We start from the raw sequence: 27850 nt of genomic DNA on the forward strand, positions 1-27850 counted from the left end.
GTTTATCTTCAATCTGGTTTAGCAGTAATAAATATCTATATTTAATATACTGTTGAAAACCGAATATATTCTTTGTTTTGCGTTTTCTTTTTTAAGAGCAGTTTAAAGAAGACTTTTCCTTTATTGTCTTTTATGCTTGCAAAGTGAAAATTCAGCTTAATTTGTAGCTATCTAGAGTTTGTATTTAATATTCTGATTTAATTTTTCAGATTTGCTCCTTATTGTCACATCCCCAGTTCTTGTGTTTGAAGTTTGATCCCAGCAGTGCTTGATGTGGCTGAGTCTAATAGAAGTGTATAAATGACATCCCGTATCCTTGCCAGACTCTGAATCAGTTCAGTGTGGCTGCTGGCATCGCCAAGGAAACAAGTGCGTGATCGAGTTGCTGATGCTCAGTTCTGTCAAAGTGGGCAGTGGGCACCCTGCTGAATTGCCCAACAGAGAGGAACATGGCATATACATCTATTCACCTGCCTAGGCATTGGTTCGCACAAATGCTGCACTGAACTTCTCCCTTTTTAGGAAACTGGGTTTGTGCAGGCGCTTGAAATCTTTAAACATGCTTGAATTTCAATTAAGTGTTTTCAAGTGCTTGATTTTTGTATTAAGTCTTCGACAGTGTTTGATATTCAAACTTCACAGTTTGGTAGTAAAGTAAAATCTAATGTTTGGTTTCAACTGCAAACAGTTTTTCAAATTTAGACTTTTAATCAGGTATTTTCACGCCTAGTTAAAAGATTAAGATACAGTCTTTATTTTCTCACTGTCTGAAGTTAAATCAGACTAAACCTTTCCTGTTTTAGGTCATTTAGAATCACTAAAATTGTTTCTATTTGCTGGAAACAAGAAAACCAAGGAGGGAGTCAAGACCGGTTCTTCCAAGACCAAGTCCAGACCCTCCAGGTCCAAGACCTTGGTCTTGAAGGGCCAAGACGAGACATTCCAAGGTCAACACCAAAATAGATTTTCCAAGACCATGGATAAGACCAGACTGCTTGAGACCAAAACCAGACTTTCCAAGACCAAGAACAAATCAGCAAAGGCAGGAAAATATTTCAGGATTTTTCTTTTTGAACTCCACAAAAAATGCAAAAATTAAAGGAAAAATTGTTAATTATGCAACCAAAACTACTTGTTGGTATTAAACTAAAAATGGTCGTAAAACTTGGCAAGAACATTTTTTATAACTTTCTTTGTATATTGTAGATTAGCATTTAATTTGAGCATGCAAGTCATTTACCTAAACACGAGTTGTTTGGATTGTTTCAATGTAATGAATATTTATTATTCCTAATGGCTCAAAGACTTATACATTAAACATGATTAAAATTGTGAGATATTTAGTTAAATTAGTGTCTTATTCTTGGACCAGTCAGTTGTATAGAGTGTGTGTTGGAGAGACATTTCAGAACATAAAATGCTATATTTTAGTTTACCCTAAATCTACAATACCGTAACATCACACACTATTAAAAATGGTATGAAATGATGCGCAATAGTGAATTGAAACTTTTCTTTCTTTTTGTATTAATTCATTTATTGTTCTTATCTCCAAAGTCTGATGCTTTGAATTTTATCATGGATAAAGTGTATATGAACACTGTGGAAAGTATTTCAGGAGAAGTACTGAAAATAATGTAAATTTTTACTTGAGAGTTCTGCAGTGTTACTGGACCTGTTGACCATCTATAACTCAGACTCCAGCTGGACTATGCTGTAGTCTGCCAGGTCACACAGACTTTAAAGAAGCAGCTGGAGCCGGCCGCGCAGGTCCGGGTCAGCCCCGGCGCCACATCTGTACATCTCGGAGTGCTACATGAAAAACACACCGATCACATCTGCCGTGGCCAGCTGTCTCTATTTTCATACTGTGCTGCTTAACAGAATATTTACACTAAATCCAGGTTTTGACAAAGAATACCACATATGCAAAAAGCAGAACAGTTTCTTTTATTCTCCCTTTAAAAAGAAAAGCAATCTACATCACAAAAGGACGCGGGCAATATTTCCACATCTTTCTAAATGAACAACTCTGACAAGCGGCGCGGTGAAACAAAATGCAGATCTGCAGTTTAGCATTGATTTCTCAGTTTGGGCTCATCAGAGCCGGAGCAGCTGATGAGATCATGACAGGCAGCAAAGCAAAGAAGCCGTGGGCTTGGAAGCGGAAAGTAAACACGCCTCGAAGAAGAACACTGCCATCTGCCTTATGACACAATAAAAGGAATGATTAGATTGTGATTGGTGTACATAAGTGGTTGCTGAGGAAGATGTGAGTCATGATTGTAAACAGCTCAACTGAGTGTAAAAAGCATTTAAAATCAGCAACCTTCTTGATGTATTTTGGTTGTTTAAGCATAATGCTAATGTGTGTAACAACTGCCTGGATTCCACTGCAGATTTGATCATATTTATTACACGTATCATAATGATGATAATCTTCAGAGTCGAGTTTAGCGATGTTGGTTTGTTGATATCTTCTTTCCTTTCCAGGCCACAATTGGAATCGACTTCCTGTCCAAAACAATGTACTTGGAAGATCGAACGGTAAGGACCTTCGTTACGTCTGATTAATGTCATAAAAAGAAGTGAAAACGTTGTATTTCCCAGTAGCAGCTGCTGTCTCCGTCGATGGTTTTGTGGCGTTAGTTAACAATAATGTATATGCATTCAGACTGTTGAGCAGCGCTGAGGGAACAGCATGTCATCTTTCTGTGCTGCGTAGGTGGATACAATGAAATCTGCTGTTTTGCTATCTGCTTATCTTAAAAAAGGCACAAAAAAAGCAGTACAACCTTGGAAATGACGTATCTGTTCGTCTGAATAATGCCCTGTTGTGAATCTTGCTTTCGTTGTGTTATCGGTGACTGTGTGCGGAGGGAGCCAGCTGATTCCAGGCTCTCTGACTGTCTCAATAATCTTCCCCTCCTCAGCGTTCTCTCTCTGAACCCCAGGTGAGGTTGCAGCTTTGGGACACAGCAGGACAAGAGCGCTTCAGAAGCCTCATCCCCAGTTATATACGGGACTCCACCGTGGCCGTGGTGGTCTACGACATTACAAGTCAGTGTCCCAGATGACAGCTTTTCTATTTCACTCTGTGCTCCTTAGTGGAGTCTTTTTGTGGCTGTGTGTTTCTGTCACACATGATGAGTTTTACAGAAGGCTCACACTGTGCTCACTAAAACTGAAGGGGATTGACTCTGGAGATTGTTGTTACAGATAGAATGACAGGATTACTACATAGGAAATGTATGAAAAGTGTTTCCAAGGTTTGGGTAAGTATGGTGGCGACAAAAGGAAAATGTGTATGGAAAACAGACTTTACCAGACTTTTTATATTCTGAAAGACAAATAACTCATTTAAGTTTTGATTTAAAGGGGCAGTATTAAGATAAATCAACTTTGTTAAGCTTTACATCATGTTATGCCATTCCCTTATCAAAAACATACCTGGAGTGTTGCTTTGATTCTTTCATGCATGTTTGAGAAATCATTGAGCCTCATGGCAACCATTCAGCTGTGACATACACCTGGTTGGACCTAGCTCCGCCTACAAAGATGAAGCTCCTCCTCAGAGCAGCAGTTAGTAAACATCTGGTAGAACTGCACATCAGCTGAGCTCATTATAGAAGCTACTTCTCAGTGCATTGTTTTTAAAAACAAGGTTAAAGGGTTACTAGAGAAAAGATGTGATGACTTCCTGAAGACAGAGTTTTAGAAAGAGTAGGAGTTTTTAAAGAGACAGAGGCCCAATTTCAAGGCGTTAAATTAAGAAGTAAAATTTCTTTTAAGTCATGTTTGATTTATACATCATTTTTATAACAACTGAAGGTAATATAGTTGTTATAAAATGATTCAATGTGGCTGTAAAATGCATAATACTGCCTCTTTAAATGTAAATAACTTTTTTTTATCTTTGATTTAATTTATCACACCATTTCACTTCATTTTATAAACAACTTCAACTTTAAAAACTGGTGTTTGTTAAATTTCTACAAACAAAATAAAATAAAGGGATGTTGGTTTAAGGAATCTGAATAAAGCAGAACATACCCTAACATTTGACAAGTACAGGAGTTATGGAATTTGAAGACTTGTGTTTTAATTTGAAATGAAGTTAGCATCTTTATCATTAGCTTCCACTAAATACTTTGTTGGTTTAGTGCTTTAGCATTAGCCAAACTAACTTTTTAGTTATCAGTTCTCACCATTGGATTAAAACTAAAGTTAGTGTAAAATGTACAAAGTTACACACACCTCCAATGTTTTCTGTAGTTTTATAAGGAAGGTTGAAATCGAGGAGATTTTGGCAGGTATGTTGTATGGAACAGTGTGACCATAGGAGTCCCATTGATTCAAATTTTTTGAAAGCTTTCATTAAATGCAACAAGATGAGTCCATTTCTTTCTATAAGACCTTTTGAATTAACACAGTATGTGCTGCCTGATGTAATGTATAAGGAACATTTGGTTATATTGACTCTCACTGAGGCTGTCTGTCTCCTGTGGTTTGTCTTATGGGTTACTTGACTATCCTTTGTTCTAGCATCTCCAGCATTTGGAGTCTAAAAGGCTTGATTAGTGACTACTAGCCCATCAGTAGTGTTGCTACAGTATAGTTTTTGTTAGATATTACAGGGTTTTTATTTTGTACAGTTAAGCAATGGCTATATATAATATCAGATGGTTTTATGATATGTAACTTTTGTCTCATGATGTACACAAATATCAAAATCATGATTTACCAGGTTTGAGGTTCACTTTGGAAAAGAAATAAAATCTTTTATCAAAATCTATATCCAGTAAATGCCTCAGTGTAGCAGCCAGTTAGCCCTGCCAGGCAAAGTGGAGATATTTCTTTAAAGTTCAGCAACTTAACATGGGACTTCACTGCTGTTTGTATTATTCCATGTCAACTACTGCCTTCCAAAACTATTAAAACCTCTTGAACTTTTTCACATTTTCTGTGAATGTTACACACATACATACTTACTTCAATATAATTTTATAGGGATTTTAAGTGATTTGCCAACAGGAAGTAGTTCTTGGCTTTGAAGTACAAAGAAGATGATGCATCAAAATTCTTTCCAAATAAAACCTTTAATAATGCAACATACAACTTTTATAAACATGTTTTTTGCATATTTGTTAAAACCGTCACCATATATAAAATGAAACGGATAATCTATAGAAAAATTTAGCTACTCCTCCAAGTGCTACTATTGTGGCCAGAAGAAATGCATCACTCCCAGTCAGAAACGACCAATCAGAGCCAGAAGGGCGGTACTGTCGATCATGCTCATGTATGTACTGCTCACTGTACTAAAGGTGGAGAAATTACTAAAAATGACAGAAAAATTATTTATTTGCTGTCATTGCCATGCTAACTCGCCTTAGCATTTACGGCATGCTATGTTGTGGTGAACCAGCTGTAGCATATCAGAGAGCAAGTGGAGGGTGTGAGTAGCTCGCACATGAAGATGATCAACTGCATTAACACCCTTGTCCTGGCTTTGATTGGTTGGTTTTGACCAGAAGCGGTGTATTTCCACAGTTGGCCACAGGGAGACGGCAGAGGAGGTTGTATTTTTTTTTTTTTTTTTACGGATTATCTGTCTCGTACTACGCTGTCACTACATAATGTCAGTTTTAACAAATATGTAAAAAAACAAAACAAAAAAAACATTTTTATAGAAGTCAGATACTGCAGCTTTACTGTCAGAGCTGTGAATGTTCTGGAACGATGCACTAAGATGAGGGAATGTGATGAGGAGCACTTCGTTACCAAGGTTTCAACAGTCGTATTTTTTCCCCCACCATTTTCTATACTTTCCATGTTGGTTTACAGCAGTGGGAGGACTGGTGCTGCTGCATCGTTTATCGCCTCAGCTGTTTGGTGTCATCTCACTCTGCTTTATCCCCACAGATGTCAATTCCTTCCAGCAGACATCGAAATGGATTGACGACGTGAGAACAGAAAGAGGAAGTGATGTCATCATCATGCTTGTTGGCAATAAAACAGACTTAGCAGACAAGAGGTATGTAGTTCCATCCCTTCCTGCCAGCTAACTCCAGCATCTCGTTTCGTGCCCCGACGCCATGGCAACTATGAGGCACAGCGACTGTCTGAAGGCACATTCAGCTGAACAGCAAGAACAAAGCAAGCTGACTCCACCGGCTGCATTCACACAACACAGGGTCTAGATGCTTCGCTGCAGAGTACATCTGTGTATTAATGAGATGGAAATGATGTGAATGCATATGAATTTAATGTTACAGTCCAAGCAGTGCAGGAATATATGCGAGGACTTACTGTCGCTACATAATCACATTCTGTAATGAACACAGTCATTAGCTTTATGGGATGAATTAAATCTAGTTTTATTGTTGTGATGTTTGGAACTCAGCCGATCCTCATTGGAGCGACTCGGGTCAGACCACCTGCTTTGAAATAAGTAAATCATGATTATGAAATGTTTTATCCCTCAGCACATCCTGTTTATGTGACTGTGATTTGTACAGTCATAAAAAAAGAAAAAATGAAAATGCTGATGATACAAGATTCTTAATGAAGCCAAAATAGGTGGAGAAAAGAGTCGATTTAAAGATGCTGAGGGAAAAATAAACTAAGGAATCAAACTCGCATTATTAGGAACATAATACAGCAAGAACTGAACCATAAAATAGGCTGTGCTGGCTAAATGTATTGATGGTGCATGTGTACAAAATGTAGGCCACAGGCAGACTTCATACACAAAGGAATCAATGCAAAGAAAGGTGGAAATAATCCTTTTTAGTTCAGTGGTGAAGTTGTTTCTTTGCCTGAAATCTGCTAAAACCTGCAGAACCTCACAACACAACCAGTTAAGAAAATTAGTCCAGGTTTCATACTTTGATCCTCTTATTGTTTCTTTGGGCTGTGATGGTAGTAATTATCTTACGTTTTATTTTTGATGGGCTTTACAGAGTATTGAGTAACATAAAATCCTAAAATAAAGTTAATAAAAATGACACACAAATCAGTGATGTCCTAAAAGTACTTTTGAAAAAGGTTTGTTTTGACAAATGATTTGAGCATGAATAGTTCTGGACTGGGTCAGGGTGGGACAGAAGTTGCATGAAGACTCCGACATATTTTGGTCCAATCATTAACATATTGGATTTCTTGCAGTTGACTTGGAGAAAATTGGCTTCATCCATCATTTTACATCAGTCAGTGAGAGTAGAGTGTGTTGTGGATCTGCTGGGGAAGTGGCTAAAAAGAAGAACATAAGGAATAAAACGTTGAGAAAACTGAGCACAGGATCTTGGTGTTTGCCATTTTAGGAATCAGAAGAGTTGAAAATGCATGTGTAGACATTTTTAATTAAATCCTGTTTGAAGACAAAGACAAAAATAGGTCAGGATGAGGACACCAACATGTACTGGCAAACTATGCGTTAATCTGCAATCGGCACGAAAACGGATTTAACGGAAAGGTAGTTTATACGTGATGGATCTTCATCGTACACAATACCCTTTATTAGATTCATGCTTTACATTCTCCATGTATCTCCATATTGTCTCATTAGTATTATATGGATGCTGGAAAGTGCTTCCATTATTGCGTTTTTCCTCTGAACTGTGCAGCTTTACTGAATGTCACGTTCACTCCAGGAAAATCCATCCTTGCGAGGTAAGTAATTTCATTGGTACAAAATGCATTAATTTCCCTGGCGAGGGTCAACAGCTCAGAGCTGCAGAGAAACTCCCCTGGCGCTTTACTTCACAGTATGTCAGGAAGTGAAAGGAAATCAGGAAAAATGCTGATGGTGGCAGTTTCTTGGATGTGTCTCGTCGGAGCTGCCAATAAAAGTTCACCGTTTCTGTAGCAAAAGATGAATGAAAAGCTTTGGTTTTGTAGGAGGAGGTGTTGGTAGGAGAGGACCACTCATTGTTATGATTACACCCTAAGCATTTAGGTTGAATAACATTTAGAAAGTGAGCTGTTTGATTCTAATCGGAGTTTCTTGTTGGACTTTTTCCAGTTTTTCACAGTTAATTTAGTTTGCTCTTAATGTGGTCTGAATATTAAAGCCGCAGCAAAGAAACAAATTCAGTATACTGCATTAAGATCACATCAGCGTCCTCCTTTAATCTCCCACTTTGAGAGGGGAAATGAGCCTTGTTGCTGTGTGGACCAAACAAACTGACAGATGTTTAGCTAAATCAGCGCAGAAAATTATAATGGTCCATCAGTGCTCCAGCTGAAGCAAATGTTTTCTTACCCGATCATTCTAAATCTTAATAACGAGCTTATTATTCAGCTTTCTGCAGAGGAAGGCCTCATTAGTATCAGGAAACAATGCTGACAGGAACATTCGTGCAAATGTTTAGAAGGTGTGTTCAGGTTCTTGAGTCGCATCAGGGGATTCAGCAAATTAACAATTTTTCAAAAGTGACAGAGTAAGAGTCAGATTTCATCATAAATGATCAAATTCTGCTCGGTTTGCGTCTTTGGCATCTTTTTTTCTCACACCATCTGTATGTAGCGCCTTTTTAATTTTTTGTTTCCACGTATTGTAGACTTTACACATACTGTATGTATAAATCACTTGGGAACAAAGCATTTCAGAGTTTTTTTTTTCTTTTGTTTTGGTTTTGGTTTTGCTCACTGGGGTGTGGTGGAGCTTTTCACAATGCTCAGTGCTTAGGGGAGTATGCACAGAGTAGGAGCTGCAGATCTGCTGGAGCTCAGCATGTGGGAAATCTGGTGTGCACCAGGCAGCGGGAGGCAGCAGCCAAGCAGAGCCTGGTGAACTGCCCACCGACGAGAAGAAGCTCCACGGTATCCAGCTCGTTGCATTTTGCCGTTTTCTTTTTTTATACTTGCTCCTGAACGACTACCACAACATTTTCGATAATTAGCTAGTAGAAGAATTTCTTCTTCCCACGAAAAATTCTTCTGTTAAGCAGAAGGAGCACAAATTGTACAGCTACTATGCCATGATTTTCACATTTCTACCACAAGGTTTCAATGTACAACACGAGGTAGCGGATACATGTGAATGGGGTAAAAATTTATTCCAAAACATCTGACAAATAGAAAGTGTGGTGCCAGTTTATATTTTACCCTCTTGAGTCAAAAACTCAATATATGTGTTTTATATCAGTATATTGATTTAAAAATAATATATGAAGGATTGGTGGCGTGATCTTAACTGTTTTCACTCCATGTAATGTTTTTGTTTTTGTTTTTAAGCAGTAAAGAGACACAGCGGGCAAAACCTGAAACAGCTGCTGTGCAAGTTACTCAACAGGTTGTTGCTAGGTAACCAATGAGTACGTGAGCCACCAGTCTAGCTCAGCTCGCTGTGAGAGGTTGAGTGGCTAAAGGGTTACCTCTGCCTACTTCTCCCAGAATGCTGTGCGGTTCTGGATCAGAGTTCAGTGAATATTCTATATATTGAATATTCTATCAGATTATCTATAGACATCAGTCATGTCTATCGCAATATGTATCGTTATTGATTTATTGTCCAGCACTAAAAGTTGGCATTACCATTGTTGGCTGCAACGACAGCGGCAAGTCTTATGGTAAACGTCTCTACTGCATGATTCTGCCACCACTATGTTTCACTGCTGAGATGGTGTGATTAGGATCATGGTCTGAATTTTGCATTCATGTCTGCAAGTTCATAATAGTAAGGTTCAGCTTGAAATGTAAACAAGCTTAAGGAGCTGGCAATCTCCATGATTTTATCTTGAAAATGTTGACCCTGACCTTTACTGAGAAATCTGCAAAAGGTCATCAAATCCAGTAACACTGCTGCTTCTAACCCAAAACGATTAAACAGTAACTTTGTTGTAATTTGGGAAACCTTTGTGTTATCTGCTCTCAATCTCTCTTACCTAGAATATCTGGTGAAGTAAGAGAAAATGTTTCCTTTTAGAGACTTTCTTGCATAACTGTACTAACCTCAAACTTCATTTTAAATACCTCACTGATACTTAAACTGTTGATATTCAGGCTTCCTTCCTCTTGAACAGACTTCCATCCTAATCCTATCCTAATGGTGCTCGGCATGGAGTGTTCACAGATCAGAAAAATGTAGGATGTTTGCATTTTTCCGATTAACTGATCAAGCTGAAAATGGTTCTGATCCAATCACCATCTTTTCATTTTTAAGTCAGTGCCAGAATAGCTTTTAAGGGGACGTATTGTACAAAATTCACCTTTTGCATGTTTTTGTACTGCCATTTGGGTTTCCACTGCTTCTAAAAACAACCCAAACGCTTAATAACAAAAACAAAGTTTTTTGGCAATGTTTATTATTTGATGTCTGGAAAATGACCCATTTCAAAACCTCTGGAATGTGACATCACAAATCGGCAGGCGCTGTTCCTCACCTACCAAGCTCAGTGAAGTGCAACCTGTTACCCAGCAACCTGAGCAGAGCTCTAGCACGTTTGGTATGCTGGTTTTACTGCTGTATGCATTGTTCAATGGCTGCTGGAAAAGACAAATGTTTTGTTTTGTTGCTGCATTCTTGTTTGTGCAGGAGGCTCCACATCTGCTTTTCAAAGGTGTACAGTTGTATAATGGCGCATGTATTCGCAGCTATACTCACTTGCCAGTGTAAACATTGAGTTGGGGGGCGTGGCCAACTTTTAAAGTGACAGAAGCCCTTAAACAGCTCATTCTGAAAGGAGCTCAAAATATGCAGAACTGAGCAGAATAAGACCTAAGAATGATTTGGTGTTCGAAATGTAATTAACATGCTTAGGCCTATCCTAACCTCTTCAAGGAAGCATAATAGGTCACCTTTAATAACTCATAATGTTCCCATTGCAGAGCTATAAATATATTGGGTTTAAAGTGATTTAACAGCTTACAGCAATCTGGAGTTTTGTCTTTGTATGTCCTGACCTTCTCTCAGGGGGGCGAGCCGCTCCTGTCTGAACGTGAAAACTCTTTCAGACTCATTGTCATTTTTGATTAAGTTCATCATATTACTCTGGATGATCAACAATGACATGAGTTTGAGGATCAACCGATCCAAGGGAGTCAACGTTTAAAAAAAATAGAAGGATGTACCGAAGAATTAAAACATTTTAATCATAATCCATAATGATTATGTCCTGTTACTTTGTTTCCTCGCTGTTGTTTGCATAGGATCATTAGTGCAACACACATTAAGGCGGCATCACATATTTCTACTATTTTAATCATAGTGCTGCTTTGCAAGGCATAAATGTTGCCAGGACAGCACATTCATCCTCCGGCTTCCCTGGAGCCACCTCTGATGATAAATAAGCTGCAGAGCTGTTTAAGTTGCGATTCAGACCGAAGCATCCAGAAATAGTTGCAGAAGAAATGGTGTAACTCTGTCAGGTGGCGTTATTATTGAAATGCAACTCCGGTGCAACGTTTCCTGTGTGTGCAGCAGACGTCTTTTACTATCTCATGTGCGCTGAATTACTCCGCTCTGAGATGCGACGCAAAGGAGGTGTTGGAGAACGAGGGAAGCATCCGTTTGATTTAGCGCTGCTGTGTTTAAGGGTTGAAAGCCTGTTAGACGTGTTCACCGTGTGCACAGTTACTAGGCAGGCCTTATTTTTGAGGATTATTCTTATTAATCGCCATCTACAATGCTCTTCATTCAAAATGTTAACAAAACCTCAAAGTAAAAGTGAGATTTTGGCTTTTTAAAAAGAAGAAAAACCAAAACCTCATTGGGGAATTATTCTTCCCCAATAATTCTTCAATTATTGGGGAAGAATTGTTACCTAACTAAATAAAAAAACTCACATTTTTCTGTCTCACTTTTTTATTTTAATCTGTTTAAGTGAGAATTGTACGCTTGGTAAGCTTTTCTGACTTAAAAGAAATAATCAGTGACCAATGTAGCCCTCCCAATTATTTTCAGTAACTCAATCTGTTGATGGTCGGTGTTTTGTGTAGCAGCAACCACAGCAGGTCCAATAGCCAGCTGCTTGTTGGACCTGCTCTGGTTGAATATAACAGAACTGGATGACAATGGCTTCCTGGTTGCTTCACACTTGATTGTTCTCTAATCTTTTGGCGCTTAATTTACATTTTTCTTTTCTCAACACGTTTCTTACGACCCCATTGACTATTTGCAACAAAACATTTAATTGTTCTGTCATGTTGCCATAAAGTCTTGGGAATCTCAAGAGTGTGTCATCCCTCAGACGTCTGGTAATGTTTGACTTTCCGCATTTAGTTAAATCTCTTTAAGGCTCATTTTGTCTGAAGACAGAAGCTGTCTAATAGTACAACCTGACATGGTGCATTGACCTCCTTGGGCCTCACCCCGCCTCATTACAGACACGCATCACCTGCTATTTCTAAATCCACTAAGTATTGAAGTTTATCCAACTTGGAGTTAGAAAATATGCCTACTAAATTGTATACACGGTGTATACTTTTTGATTTGCAGAAGAACGAGAACAAAATGGTGACATGAGGATTTTTCCAGAAGAGCAGTGGCTAATTAATTTAGCCTTTCCTCTCTGGATCTGCTGCTTTCTCGGCCAAAGGTCTCCGTCTGTGCTCACAGGAAACCTGATGGTGTCTCTGTGTCGGCAAGAACCAAGCAGTCTCCGCCCCATTCATTTGAACATGATGCAAATTTGCCATCATTAACTCTTCATACAGTGTAATTAATCACTCTCGCCCAGTTACCCAAACACGCCTGTTGTTTCCCTCCCTGCCTAAAATGACAATGAGCTCGTATGACTTGTTTTGGCTTGTTGTTTATGTGAGCGTAACGACCACTGTTTTGTGTCTAGATTCAGATGCTGATGTTGATGAAGATCCCTTTTTATTTGCAGGCAAATTACAATCGAGGAAGGCGAGCAGAGGGCTAAAGAGCTGAGCGTCATGTTCATCGAGACCAGCGCCAAGACGGGCTACAACGTCAAACAAGTGAGAATTTTCCAACAAATCAAACCCGGAATATGCTTACATAGCGCTAATCTTTCTCAAGACATCATGGTCAATCAATTATTTACTCTATTAAAATGTCAATCGTCACCCCACTGTTGCCAACTCATCGACTTATATGCTATATTTAGCTACATTTCTGACCAAAAAAGTTGGTATCAGCCAGAATTGGAATCAGGAAGTCAGGCTTTTTAAAGATGAGTATGATCGGTCAGAAAACTGCAATCGGTGCACCCCTAGACAGTTTTTTTTTTTTTTTAAATAATATTGTTTCAGTGTAAATATTAACAAGATTGAGTCATAATTAAAGGTCACAACTCGCCTAAACAAAATTAAGTTTGTGTCTCAAAGTGGTACCTAGTAGCTGTAGATTGGTGGACTGAAGTATAAGCCGTTGTCGTGGGAGTTTATGCATTACTACGTCATAAAAATTGAGGAAAGTTGGGGAAAATATAACTAATTACCTCCCCCACAACCTGCAGTGGAAATAAACCTTCTGTACAGGAAACTGCAACATCATTACAAATGCTTCCCTCATGGTGGAGTAGTTTAGTAACATTAGTACTGGTTTCTTTTTCCAGACCTTCTTGGTTGAGAGATCTTTGCCTTTTTGGAGTTTTTTTTTCCCCTCTGATTTCCTTTGCTTCTTTGATTTTCACTCCTCATTTTTTTGTTTTAGATAGCTATGATGTGGCAGCCATGGCAACAAGGTGTTTTTTAATTTGATTAAATTGTAGATGGACGAGTCAAACCTTACACTGATTTTTCTTTTTCACTGTTCATATATTCTCTACATCACAGTTTGGGATCCGTGAAACCTTTCTTCAATTTGTGGTAAACAAAAATATGAGAATTTTTAAATTTTAACAAAAATCTGGCTAAAATCTGACCTTACGAAAACTCAGTGTGGTGTTTTGATCCTTTAGCAAATATCAGAAATTACTGAAGGGAGGGGCTGAGTTGATTTAAGTTTGACTTGACACCTTTAGCTTTTACTAACCAGTAAGTAAACACTTACTAGTTACTGACGCTTTAATTTCCATCAGTAACTAAAAGAGAACCTCCAGGCTCTGCTACTCCATCTGATTTTTATGCTGTTTATTTGGTTTAGTAATACGGTCAATGTTGCACTTACTGTGTTTACAATAACGAGCAAATGAGCTCATTTATAAAAATTATTTCTGCTGATATTTGTGCATCTATGTTGTTAGCACAGTTTTATTTTCCATTTATTGTAAATTTTGTGGGGGTTTTTAACACATTTAGTGCTACATATTCTACTCAGTTGCACATTACCTTCGATCGGAGTACACCATTTTTGATAACTGAATTGTATATTATGATATTTTACTGTTGCGCTGCAGTATATTATTCTTAGTTTATTTTTAAATACATGTTTTTAATATTTTTGTGTGACAGTAAAGGATATTTCTGTTCTACTCCTCTTCCAGCAGTGTCAGCTCTTCCTGTGAAAGGAACTGGAGGTTTAACTTCCAGTTTCATCCCGTTCCCTTTGAGCGCTTGCTGCTCCCTGATTTGGTCAGACAGCCCACCAATCACAATTCAGTTCTCTCCTCTTAGCCCATTTCTGCAAACTGAACTGCTTTCGTTACCTAACGCTGAGGTTTCCATTATTCCAGACAGAAAGAAGCAGAAGGCTCGTCTGGTTCGAGTCTGTTTTTAAACAGCTGATTGTTTTGTTGTTTGGTTTAAAGCAGCTGTTGTCTGCAGAATAAAGAACAAACAAGTGTAAGGCGGGCTGTGTTGTCAGTGTGTGGACGGTGTTGATGGAAGGCACTGCGCTCATACTGCAGCAGCTCCTGCAGACAGAGGAAGCCGTTCTTCACCAAAACACCGAGCATCACTCTGTGCAGCCGAAACAAAGGTCACAGTTCAGCCTCCAAAGGCTGCAGTGTCTCATTGTTTGTTTGGCTGTGTCATCTTTCAGCAGACTGACATTGTGCCAGCAGATTCATAACATAAAAACACCGCCTTTCTTTCAGATGGAATATTAAAAATCCTAAATGGGTTTTTTTTTTTTTTATTCTAAGTAAATATGTCTGGAACAACGGTGTCTCTGTTTGTTTTTCTGTCTTCCAGCTGTTCCGGCGCGTGGCGGCTGCTCTCCCAGGGATGGAAAGTATGCAGGAAACCAGCAAAGAAGGAAGTATCCTTTGAAAAAAACATGAATATGTTATAGCACAGTCACAGTGAACAGAAAACTTTTTAGTGTAAATGTTCATAGCCCCTTGATCTTTGCCACAATTTCTCACATTACAAACACTAATGTATTTTATGTGATAGACCAACACAACGCAGCATATAACTGTGAAGTGAAATGGGGAAAAAAATAAAATTTTAACATATAAAAATTGTAATATTTTGTTGTATATTTTTGCCTGTTCTTTGGGAAATTGCCAAAGCTCAGTCAAAATGCTTGAAGAGCATTTGTTGACATCAAATGTTAAGTTTTGCCAAAGAGTCTCAAATGCATTTTGTTCTGGACTTTGACTAGGCCAGTGCATCATGTAAATATGCTTTGATATCAGTCATGCCATTGTATCCCTGACTGTGTTTAAGGCTGTATAACACCACAATATGCAATAATGTGATACAATCAAACTTTAAGATGTGATAAAACGTCTTTAAAGCTGCATTATGTAATAATGACACAAAATGTAATAAAATCCTTGAAGGCATTTTGAATCGTTTTGTGTTGTAGGTTCATACAGAGTCTGTTACCAATAGTTTTGAATTTGTTGACCAGAGTTTCAAGTTGAAAGCATACAAAATATGACTATTATTAGGAGTATAATGATTACTGATTAATGATTGGACACAAACAGTTTGTGAACGTTTATTACATCATCATTTCTTTAAAAGATCCATCTCTGTATTTTGTAATAATGGGCAGCAAAATATAATAAACTCATTACATATGTGGGAGAAAGTATTGCAAAATGCATTCAAGGATTTTATGCAGTTTTGCGTCGATTCTTGCATATTTAATTTCAAGTTATTTGAGAACATTTTCTCATTTTTGTTGGCATTAAACCCTCAAATCACTTCGCTTCTATCTCACAACTATTCCCTGATTTGTGCTGGTCTGTCACATGTTATCCCAATACGGGGTTTTTCCTCTGTATTTTTGTACAGGGGAAAAACTTTGACGTCTGAATGCTGCAGCACGGCGCTGTGAACGACCTGACGGAATTACATTTGCAATCTATTTAACGTCAGCTACCTGTCTAATTAAATAGGTTGTTAGGGAAAATCGTCTTGGTAACCGTCAGCTCGTCTTAGGTCTGTTCGTTAAAACCAGAGACCGCCTCAGAACAAGCCCCTGTTCTGCTGGAGCGGCAGAATGCGCCCAAAGTTAAACCAGCACTGGTAAGAAGGGAAGAATAATTGAAGGTGATATGCAAAATATGCTCTTGGTGGAATAATATATGCCAAACAGAGACATTTTTCAACATGTTATTGGAGATAAATGGAGCAGCTGAGATGTTTTCTGCTTTAATTTCCATCAGTAACTAAAAGAGAACCTCCAGGCTCTGCTACTCCATCTGATTTTTATGCTGTTTATTTGGTTTAGTAATACGGTCAATGTTGCATTTTAATAAATATCTCTATCCTATTCATCAGATGTGAAACACGGCATCGATCCCCAGGGTTTAATGAGTATTTGTGAAACTGGATTTGGTTTTTTCCAGATTGATCCCGTTTTTGCTTTTTTTGTCACACTTTAATGTTTCAGATCGTTTGGGATCTGACTTTGATAATCTGAGTAAATATATAAAGTAATACAGATAAAAGAAAATGGTGAGAGTAAAATGTGTTTATACTTCTGCTTACATTATTTTCAAACAAATTAAATGTATATCATGCCATCTGAATTTGGATCAAGGTTTGACATAAATAGGTCTGTCACGATAACTTCTGCTGGACAATCAATTGTCCCAGCAGTTGTGATAAATAATACTGTTGTCTTAACAGTAGTAGAATAACAGTAATGACATAATAATGCAAGAACGTTTAACACTGGAACTGGAAGACAAAGTGCTAGTTGAGACCAAAACGCCAGACTTAAGAGTTTTATCATCCAGTTTTTGGTAGAAAGAGAGAAAAGAGAAACAATAAATCATTCAAATGGAAATTATTGAGCTTAATTTATCATGCGATTCATTGAGTTATTTCTTATTGCAACAGGCCTAGAAATAAACAAACAAAACAATATGTTAAACTACAAGAAAAATATGTGTTGCTCAAGAGCCACATTAATGTACCATTAGTCTGGCACCGTCTCATATAGTACTTCAGTAGTATTAATAAATCAACAATCATTCTGTATGTTTTTGTCTCTTTGTTCCGTCTGTGAACGCCGACCGTTTGTTTCTGTGACCGTTCCTCCCCTGGGTGCAGCAGCCCTCCACATCCTCCTCTACTCCACAACCGCAGAGTTGCATCTCTATGGAAACTGTAGATGAGCTAGAAAATTGCTTGCGGTCGCACCGCGCGCACGCTGCACTGTCATTACTCCTTCACTTCTAAGGGGACTCCTGTTGTCCCGACGAACGCGGCAGCATTTATCTGCCTAAATCAGGCAGACCACAGCGCAGCACGGGAACGCTCGCTCCCGCTCATCCCGCTGCAGCGTTCCTGTAATTTACTTGTGAACTCAGCTCCTGCAGGAATAAACTTGGTAACCTACCAGACTTTTCCATCCACTGAGATCTAAAGTGAACTAAAGAAACTAAAGAAGAGATGGAGATAAAGCTCCATCTCTTCTTTATTTTTTATTTTTTTGTTTTCTTCTTTCCTGGTGTGGCAGAATGTGAGAGGTGGAGGAGCGGTGATGGATGGCTGGTGATGACAGTTCCTCAGCAGCGATGAGTCTCTGCTGACACGGTCGCTCAGTGGAGCAGCTCCACGCACCAAACACAAACACACACGGAGGCAGGGAGGCTCCGGATTCAAAAGGATGAGATTTGATTTGAAGCAGAGCGCGGAGGGGTCCAAATCAGACTCCAGTTAGCACACGGAGCATTTAGGAAACTGTAATTTGTGCATTTAAACTGGAGGTGGGAAGGAAGCGTGTTATGGTGGATGTGCAGGCCTGAAGGTTTCTGGTTTCCGCTCATGCTTCTGAAAACAATTTCCTACCTAATGGTTGTGTCGTTAACCCTTCCGGGGTTTAAACACGGCGCTTGACCCAGATCAGCATGGAGGTCATCAGGGCTACCAGGAAAACACTGACAAAAACAAAGAAACTGGCTGCACCAACAGTGTCCAGTGTATTTCAGATGCTTGAACTTTTCCACATTTTAGTCACAACCACAAACTCCAATCCAAATTCACTGATCAATTGCAAATTTTGCACAGCATTGCAATTTTTACCAATTATCAACTTTAAAATGTAATTAGGAATTCTAAAGATAATGTAAAATAAATTATAAAGTATGACGTCGCTCAGACCATAAAGTACAGAGTTAGACTGAATAGATCTGCCTTTATGGACCAAGCACACTGCCACCTCTACCCAACATCAGGATTGACACAGACAGTAATATCTGATTGCTGCATCTCTAATATTAACTATTTTAAAATCCTGTATTTTCTGGAAAAATTAAGTAATTAAAACTTTTTTGGAAGCCCGATTTATGGCAAATTAAAAACTATTTTTTTTAAATGTGCAACTTTGACTGCAACTATTTTAAACTAGACTAGACTTGGTCTCCCTGTCTGAGACTCGAGTCTTAAACCGTTTGTAATAAAAAAAAGTGAAGGGAAGTCAGTATGTGAATGACGGACTGCAGCTGTTTTATTGTGAAAGGATGAGTTTGATTCGGAGCCGGTGATGCTGGTGGATTATGGGATGTTAATGCCTCATAACAATCTGTTCATTTTCGCTGTAGCTTCATAATAATGGCTACATTAATGTCTCTCCAAATGAACGCTGTGTTAAATGGCTTTGGATCATTTAGAAATCATAATAAACATAACTTACCACTGACATTTTTCTCGCTGCTAAGCTAGCTGCAACGTTACAAAGATACTTCCAGCTAAAATTGTCAAAATATAAGCACTTTCTTCCTGTTTGTTTCTTTTGTTGTGGTAATTTATGTCTCATATTTGATCATCTTTGCTATTAAGATTTTAGAAAGAGGTTTTAATGTGAATTTAGAAAATAGTTTCCCAATATTATTCAACCTTATCCAGGTCATAGTGAGGAAAAAACCATTTAAACTTAGTGCAAAATATAAAGGAGTGGAAAATATGAAGGAAGGCTGGGATAAACAGGAGTTAGTTTACCCATTATAAATAAAAAAATCTAAAACATTTTTTTTATTGGAACAGAAATGCCTGCTATTACTATTAAGGTAAAGATTACATTTTAACAAATTTCAAAATAATATGCAACAATCTTTGGTTACATTTTTAGATACTAATTTAAATATTAAAGATGACTCCTAAATAGATATTAAAAGATTGCTAAATAATTATCAAGTGAAACAGTACACTACAAAAACACTAAATATTATCAAGTATTTTTGTTCTAGTTTCTAGAAATAAGGCAAAACTAACTTATAAGTAATGTTTCAGCAAGATAAAAAAAAATGTTTTGACTCAATAAATCCTTAATTTTGATGACTAAGTTGGTGTCATTGGCAGATTATTTCACTAACATGGGAAAAAGGTCTTGTAAGTGAAATTATCTACCAATGAAACTAGTACTTTTTATGAATACTAGTCAATTATTGACTTAAAATAAGCTCATACCTTGCTGAAAAGTAACTTGTAAGTTAATTTTTGTCTTATTTGAAGGGTACTTAAATAGAATAATGTGTCAGCTTTATTGTTTTTGCAGGGTACGGGTTTGGATTCCTGACTACAGTCATGCAGGGTCAGAGGCCGACTAGATGTTATGGATTTAATAAGAAAAGTTTTATCTCAGCTGTGGACTAAAGACTTGAGACTTGGAAGAAATTCTCTGTGACCATCTCTGGTTGAAAGGAGTTGCTGAGAAATCTCTTTTGCAGTTTGCCACAAGCCAAGCTCATGTGTAACTCACGACCCTCTGAACAATTAAGCTCTACTTTTTGTTAGTTTATCACAACAACAAAATCCCCATAATAGAATGAGGATTGTGGAACAAGATTAAGCAGAATAAGTCATGTCGTGTACCTGCTGTTTCCCTGCAAAGCAGCATGATTTACATTCAGTTTGCCTTTTAGTCACGCTGATTACTCTTCATCAGGTTCTGATCTGGGGAAAGCGCTTTAATTTGACAAGATCCCATCTGGGATTTCACTATGAACCAGACTACTCAAGCATGCTGCAAACACCTGCAGCTTTACTCAGGCAAACAGAGGAAAGAAATCAAATGAAGGCCTGAAAGCAGGAGGAGCAAAAAAGCAAAAAAAAAAGCAAACATACACATTTTTCAATAAGGTTGCAGCTGCCCCTCTTCCCTTAATATATTAGGATAATATAGCTACTGCATAATAAACATATTCATCACTGTGTATTTTGTATAAATTCAGATTTGTATCGTTTTATTTTGTGTTTTTGGTAATGTAAAAACTAGCTTCCGGCTCATTCGAGTCTCTCTTCCACTCTTGACACAATCGCGCCGACAAAACTACTCTTGAGAAATTTCAAATCGTCTTGAGCTGGAGCCATAGCCATTACTGAATTATGCCAACTGCTAAAATATTCATGACTGACGAAGCTCATTTGGTTTGGTGATGTTGGCAGCTGACACACACACTCCCATCCTCCAGCTGGGGCGAGCCGGTCCACGCGGGAACGCTCCGGCACGCGCCGCGTTAAACCGCTGTCCTTCAAATGACATCATACCACCACGCGCTCCACTGTAAAACAGCGGGAACGAGCCGCGCCGCGCCGCTCCCGGAGCCCCTATCTGCGGCCGCACGGCGAGGCTCCACCTCTTACCGGGCTGCTTGACAGCCACACTGGGACTGTTTGGATCTAGTTTGCACACATGTAGGCCAAACGTGTTTGTTGCCCCATAAAGAAGAGGCTGCTACTGCTGCACCTTCATGTTTACTAGAAGCTCTGGATTGGCCAGGATGTGCTTTTTGGGTCTCTAAGATAAAGTTTGAATAGCACTGTGTTTTTTATTTATTTTTTACAGCCCTGGCTCATTAGCTAGGCAATTGTTCCACAGTGATTTAAGCCAGGATTGATTCAAAGTTAATGTCTCCATCATAATACAGCAGACGGACTGGGCTGCATCACTTGGACGCTTTCTCTTTGTCCAAAAAGACTGTTCCGAAGAATGAATAAAAATAGAGCCCTGTTTATAAGTGTGGGATGGTTAATACACTGCAAAAACTAGCAAAATCTTGCTAGTTTTTAGTGAAAATATCTTGAACATGAAATAATACAAAACCAACTTTGAAGTAATTTTTCAGCAAGATATAGACTGATTCCACTGGCAGATTTGTTTCACTTAACGTGACTGTTTTAATTGGAAAAAAAAATCCTACCAAGCATTTGAAATCTAGTTTCCTGTGCAAATATGGAAACAAGGCTACACTAACCTAAAAAATAATGTTTCAGAGAAACATCGGAGCTTGTTTCACAAGCCAAGGATTCCTTAATACTGATGACAAAGTGCTAGTTTCACTGGCAGGTGATTTCACTTTCACCATGGGGAAAATGTCTTGTTATAAGTGAAATAATCTGCCGGTGGACCAGCATGTTTTCATCAGTTAAGGAATTTTGACTTAAATCAAGCTCCTGTATCTTTCTGCAAAGTTACTTATGAGTTAGTTTTGTCTTCTTTCTAGAAACACTAACCAAATACTTAACACGTTGTGTTTTTTGCAGTGTAATATTGTTGCTTTGCAGAAAGAAGTTCCAGGGTTCAAACCTCAACCTGGGGTATTTCTGTATAGAGTTGGCATGTTCTCTCTGGGTACTCCAGCTTCCTCCCACAGCTCAAAAACAGAATCGTTCATTTAATTGCTCTAATTTCCCCTTCAGTGTGCGCGTGTGTGTGTGTGTGTGTACACACATGGTTGTTGTTCCAGTCTGCCTGTGTGACGGACCGACGACCCTCCATGATGTAACCCACCTCTCTCCTAGTGATCGCTGCAGATAGACACCAAACCCGCTGTGACTCTGCTCAGATTCATTCAGAATCTCATTGGTGAATTATTGGAAGGTTAGGAAAAGGCGCCATCTAGTGGTTGGAAACTTGCATTGCAGCTAGTGTCTTTGTGTGTTCTCTTTTAAGCTGCCTATAGTCCAAAAAGTGAATTTATTTCATTCAATTCAAAAAGTAAAACACTCTCTATATAGATTTATTACATACAAAATGATTTTCTTAAAGTGCTTCTGATAATTTTGATGATTTTTGTTCCTTTTGCAAGAATCGCTGCATCATTGTGTCTAGTTATGGAGTTGATAAACTGTGGGACCGCTGAGGCCTTCAGGGCCTGCAGTTCATCTGCACTGTTAGCTCCAGTTTTCAGAAACACTGATGGGCAACTATAAATACTTGAAAAGTCTCTCTGTTTAATGTATCTGAGTTTTAATGATCTATACAATGTCCTGTCGACCTGCTTGCTTGGCTTCCTTAATATTTTTCAGTGATCGACATAAAGTTGGACAAACCCCAGGAGCCCCAGACCACTGAAAGCGGCTGCTCCTGTTAGTGCTCATGGTTCCTCCGTGGATCTCCATCATCGACGCCACACGCTTTGTTACGTTGCTTCCCATTGGTTAACCCCGCTGTTGACTTTGCACGTTGAGATCCCGGTTTCCTCATCCGGCCACTGATCATCGGTTGGAACTAACAATATGTGAAATTGGGTCTACTTTAACAAAAATGCCACACAAAAAAAGTCAAGAAAAAAGTTGTACAACTTGGTAAAACTTCCCCCCCAAAAAAACCCTAATCTGAGAATAGATTTAGTTCTCCCATGTGGAACAGTAAAAGGCTTTCTTTTGTTTCCCATATTTTTTTATAACAAGGTGGATTCCTCTGGAAGTTTTTTCTTTATCTACTTTAGGAAAACAAGAACATGTCTGAGAGCCTGAAGAACAGACCACACTGTATTGTGTGCCACGACGATTGTGGGCAATCGCAAAAAAAATACGTTTTCAGCTTTATCGACTATTCTTGAGTATCTGAGCTAATTACAGAACAGCCAATCACAGCCTTCCTGCCTGTAGCCCTGCTGTTATCCTCACATTTGTATTTCAGACGTTACGGATCAATCCGAGCTGTAAAGTCCAGAGTATGTAATGCATGCCTAGTTGTAAAGCATAGGTACTGTCTACCTGTGTACACGAGTTTGAAAAATGTAATATTCCACCAGTGACTTGATTGCACAGCGTTCTAAGAGCTGGATTTGTATACTTGACTTCTGACAACTTTTTGATTTCATATTTATTTTCTATTTTTTGCCGTGTGTGTAAATTTGTGCTTTCTGTATGGACGGCATTAGAACGCAGTTCCCCTGAGGGCCACTGCCACGTCACTTCACTCCTGCCACATTCCGGCTCTCTTTAAGGACACCTTCGGTCTGTACGTCACGGACTGTGTCCGTCCAGCTGCTGTGGGAGAATTATGTGTTTAATGACGATCTGTGTATGCAGATCGCTGTAAACGAGCAGCGAAGAGTCCAACCCTCTGCCGTGTGCCCTTTGAGCAGACGGATCAACTACACCCTTAAAACGTCGTTCTTCTGTTTCCTCACCGACTAAAGACTAATTTGCACATGTAGACCTTTCAGGTTATTATGAAGTTGGGAGACGCTTCATTCTAATTGTACAGTCGCTTAATTCAAAGATGTGTCTGATCGGTAAAGAAACTGTCGCATAACGTATTTCCACTTTTGTTTGTTCTTTTTCTTGCTTGTGTTTAAACTGAATGAAAATGTTGACATTATGGACTATTTCTCTCCGCCTTCGGGGCCAGTTATAACGTTCTGGTGGTGAAGTCAGCCAGTGCTAAGAACACTACTTCAATTTGATGTGTCTTTGATGTGAAGTCTTTACAGCACTTTTGCAGAATGTGTTTTAGATATAGAGTGAAAATGTAAAACGTTAAAAGGAAATGGTCATTGTTAATTTCCATACAATTTGGAGTAGTGTGTCCTAGAGTAGAAGCGTCGGTTTTGAATCATTTTCACACATCTATATATGGAGCACACTTCTAAAACAAACTCTAACCAACATAATGAAACAGCTGGTTAAAATATCACAGGAAACGTTCACCAGAATACAAACACACCAAAATAAAGTGCCATTGAACTTCCCTCAACATGCTAAGAGGAAGCTCTGTGTGGGTCCATTTTGCAACAAAATGTTTGTGGTTCCTTCTAAGAAAAGCACTCTAACAATTAACTCGAGTTTTTGTTTTTCAGATTGAATTTTGGAGATACTCCATTGTATTTAAACCCTTAATATGGCAGAGTTCGCCTTTATTTGTTGACGGCCCATTTCAACATTCCACACAGTTTGACTGAGGGACGTAAATGGGATGTTTGCGTGTTGGAGCAGGGGCCGGGGTGGTTTCCCTGCTGATTTTTGTGATTGTACTATCACAGATCAGAGCATCAAACCTGATTACTGCTGACCTGGTTCTCATTCACACTGTACAGAGATCTAGCATGTCTCTACAAATGGTTAATAAAGATGTCTTATTACCAGCCTTCTGCATGAGTGTCTTTTGTACAATTTCCTTTGCTCATCATTTGATTTGATTGTTTCAAATGGAAATATGTTTGTTTCTCAAGTTAAAAACCTAACCTTATACAAAATATTACCACTATTACTTAGAGCAGTGGTCCCCAAACTTTTTCCTGTGAGGGCCACATAACTTTTCCCTTCTCTGGTGGGGGCCGGAGTCAGTTTGTAACAGAAAAAGTGTTACACGTTTATCACCTGCGCTGCCGGAAATTGTTGAACGGGAGGGGGTGTGTGGCGTTTCTCGATTGATTTTTACTCAGAAAGCACAAGGGCAAAAACCGTTAGTGAAACAGTCACTGGGACTGACTAGTATATATTCCATTGAAAGTTACTTTCCATTGGGAAAGTAACTTTAACATATGAATTCCTCATCTGTTAAAGTGAGGAATTCCTCTTATGTTAAATAACATAAAAGTCAAGCAGTTCCCTAAAAGTCCAACAGATGGCCATGCAAAACAAAACACCCACAGTTTACAGGACACACTTCCTGCTAAAGAGCCCCTTGGTGGTTGAAGAAAAATCCAGATATATGTAATCCACCGGAAAATACAATATATGAAAAAAAAATCTGAATGCTCTCTGGTATTGTTCAGGGGGCCAAATGTGGAGGCGGGCCGTAGTTTGGGGACCACTGACTTAGAGGAATATCCACTCTTACTAACCAACAACCTGTGTACATGGGGAGGAACCGTAGTTTCTGTCCTGACTCGGTAAAAATACCCAGTTTCAGTGAGACTAATATAACCAGATATTCAGCTTTCCTATTAGCCAACATCAGAGTAACCCATCCACAACATAAAAGTTAAAAATTAGGTTTATATGCCCACGAACATAAAATAACACTGATGCTCTTAAATTCTTTGCTTTGCTTGCAAAATTTAGGTATCAATTGTGACCTAAGAGTAACTTTTTCATTAAAAATTTTACGTTTTTTGTATTTCCTTCAATAATGTGATCAACAGATGTTTTTTTGACCAATATTGGATAAAATCACTATTTGCTTAAACAAATATGAATAGCTTAATTTAAAATGCATTAACATTTGATTCTTTGTTACAAAAGATCTTTCTACTGCGTCTTACAGTTTCACTGCTAGCCTATCAATGCTAACTTATAGCAGCACACATGTAAGTATCTTTGTTTTATTTACTAAAATATAATTCAGTGCTGTACTGATTGTCATGTCCAAGACAGTAAGAAACCAACATTTACTTAACATGTTAGATGTGGGGTTTTTCTAGAAATGCAGATACAGGAACGATCAGTTTGAAAACCTTAATACACGGCTAATTGGCAACCAGCTCTTTATTTTCTGTCTGATGACATGCTCTTGTTGGGTCATAATGTTAATTCCTCGGAAGTAAAATGTTCAATACTAGTGAGGACACATCTTAAAAAGGACAGTAAAATGTGCGGAGAATCCTCAGGAGACTATACAATATAAAACTTTTTTTTTTCAGAATTACAATAGTAATTATTCGATTGGAAAAAGTTAGTCACCAAAAAATCTATAGTTAATCCACCTGATAAACAAAAAATGAGACGGATATGGGGTGTAACTACTTAAGGGGATATTTGGAAGAAAGTGTAACATAAATGTGTTGTTTTTATTGTCAACATCCTCATTTTTAAACAGGCATATTTTCAGCCACCTGTCATCAAGACAGTTTATTCGTATTTCTTTAGCTAAAGCTGTGAAAAATTACCAAGAATGACAGACAAGAAATCTAACATCAGATCCAACAAAAGGAGGATCCCAAACAGCTGCTGCCTTTTCCAAAACTTTTCAGATTCCAACCCAGAACAGTCTTGTTCCCAATATGGTTGCTTTATGAACACATTCTTACTAATATACCAGTTGAACAAGAATACACTGACAAGATAAACTAAACTAGCATTTTATTCATGTATGACAGTTATCTCCTGCAACAGTTATTTGACCTTGAATTTAATTTGATTTCTGAATATTGTCTGATCTCTGCTACAGATGCCGTTCACCTGCAGCTGCGGCTGAAGTTGTTTGTCCACATTATTATTTTTTTTATGGTACCAGAATGAATTAAAGGTAAACACTACTTTAAATTTAAATTTGTCTCATTTGAAGAAAGTGTAAAGAAATTTGGAGTGACTGAAAGTCCTCTTACTGTTTTTAGAAGAATCTTTGGAGTTGCAGTGTGTGAAGATTCAGGAAATTTTCAGAAACTGTATTGATTATAACATGACAAATGAATTTTGGAAGCGACTTTTTTTTTAACACAATAGAGGAGATAGAAATGTTTCTTCTTAATTAACTAATTAACTGGAAAACATTGATCTGAAATAACTTTCCTCCTCCAGGACTAATAAGGAAATGAGCTAGTTTGATGTGACTATTGTTATTGTCTTAACTGTGTTTCTTTATTTCCCAGTTCTTTTTTTTTAACCTGGGTTAAAAGGTGACTAACCTGTTAGCTCTGTTGCCTTGCAGTGAGAAGCTCTGTTTGTTTGCCATCAGGTGCTGCTCACCTGTATTGTACAGTCACAGACATTGTAACTGTTTGTGTGGATTAAACATCCCTACTCAGGAATGTATATTACCTAATATACTTAGCAAACCCTGGTAAGTGTTTACTCAGTGTTGTTTCAAAGATTCGATTGCTGGAATTCCTGTTGTTAAGTGGTTCTTTGACCTCACCACTACCTGAATATGTTAGGCAGCCACTGCTGTGTGTGTAGATCATTAAACTTTCATTTACTTGTTTATCTGGAGTTTGCTTACTATGGACAGTTTTATTTTATGGATGCCAATAATTAAATTAGACATACTTTGAATAAGTCTGATGCTAAATGGCAGAATATTTGTAACAGAATGTGCTTGTAACATCACTGGGAGTTCCTTCCTTCTCAGTTCAACTTTAATCCTAAATATAAACACAACAAGTAACACATGATGAGTCAGGAAATGTGTTGTGAAACTGAAACTCTTGCTTGTCCCTGCAGGTTCGCCGCCTGGGAGATGATCTCCAACGATGCTCGTCCCGGTTAAGGTTATACATTCAGCCTTTTAATAGGAATAATCAATAAAGTGATGTTAGTGCTATGATAACAGTCATTTTACAGGGATATACGAGGCTTTGTAGAAGTATTTAAACCACACAAAGCTGCTCTGTGGAGTTGTGGGAGAACATTAGTCTAT

General features: G+C 38.3%; 1 protein-coding gene across 2 annotated transcripts in view; it reads left to right on the top strand.

The window, feature by feature from the left end:
- The window catches only part of rab6ba (RAB6B, member RAS oncogene family a), a 56023-nt gene extending 31386 nt beyond the window's left edge, over positions 1-24637 (top strand). Inside the window, exons 3-8 of one of the 2 annotated variants that reach the window (XM_008407691.2) lie at positions 2494-2547; positions 2934-3060; positions 5926-6037; positions 12837-12930; positions 15049-15115; positions 22570-24637. In XM_008407691.2, coding sequence (XP_008405913.1) covers positions 2494-2547; positions 2934-3060; positions 5926-6037; positions 12837-12930; positions 15049-15115; positions 22570-22634 — 519 coding nt within the window. In that variant the 3' untranslated portion in view covers positions 22635-24637. The remainder of the gene's footprint in view (positions 1-2493; positions 2548-2933; positions 3061-5925; positions 6038-12836; positions 12931-15048; positions 15116-22569) is intronic. The other variant, XM_008407693.2, reaches the window with a different exon arrangement.
- The last annotated feature ends 3213 nt before the right edge of the window (positions 24638-27850 follow it).

The sequence above is a fragment of the Poecilia reticulata genome, linkage group LG4, assembly GCF_000633615.1.
Source record: "Poecilia reticulata strain Guanapo linkage group LG4, Guppy_female_1.0+MT, whole genome shotgun sequence".
Taxonomy (NCBI): domain Eukaryota; kingdom Metazoa; phylum Chordata; class Actinopteri; order Cyprinodontiformes; family Poeciliidae; genus Poecilia; species Poecilia reticulata.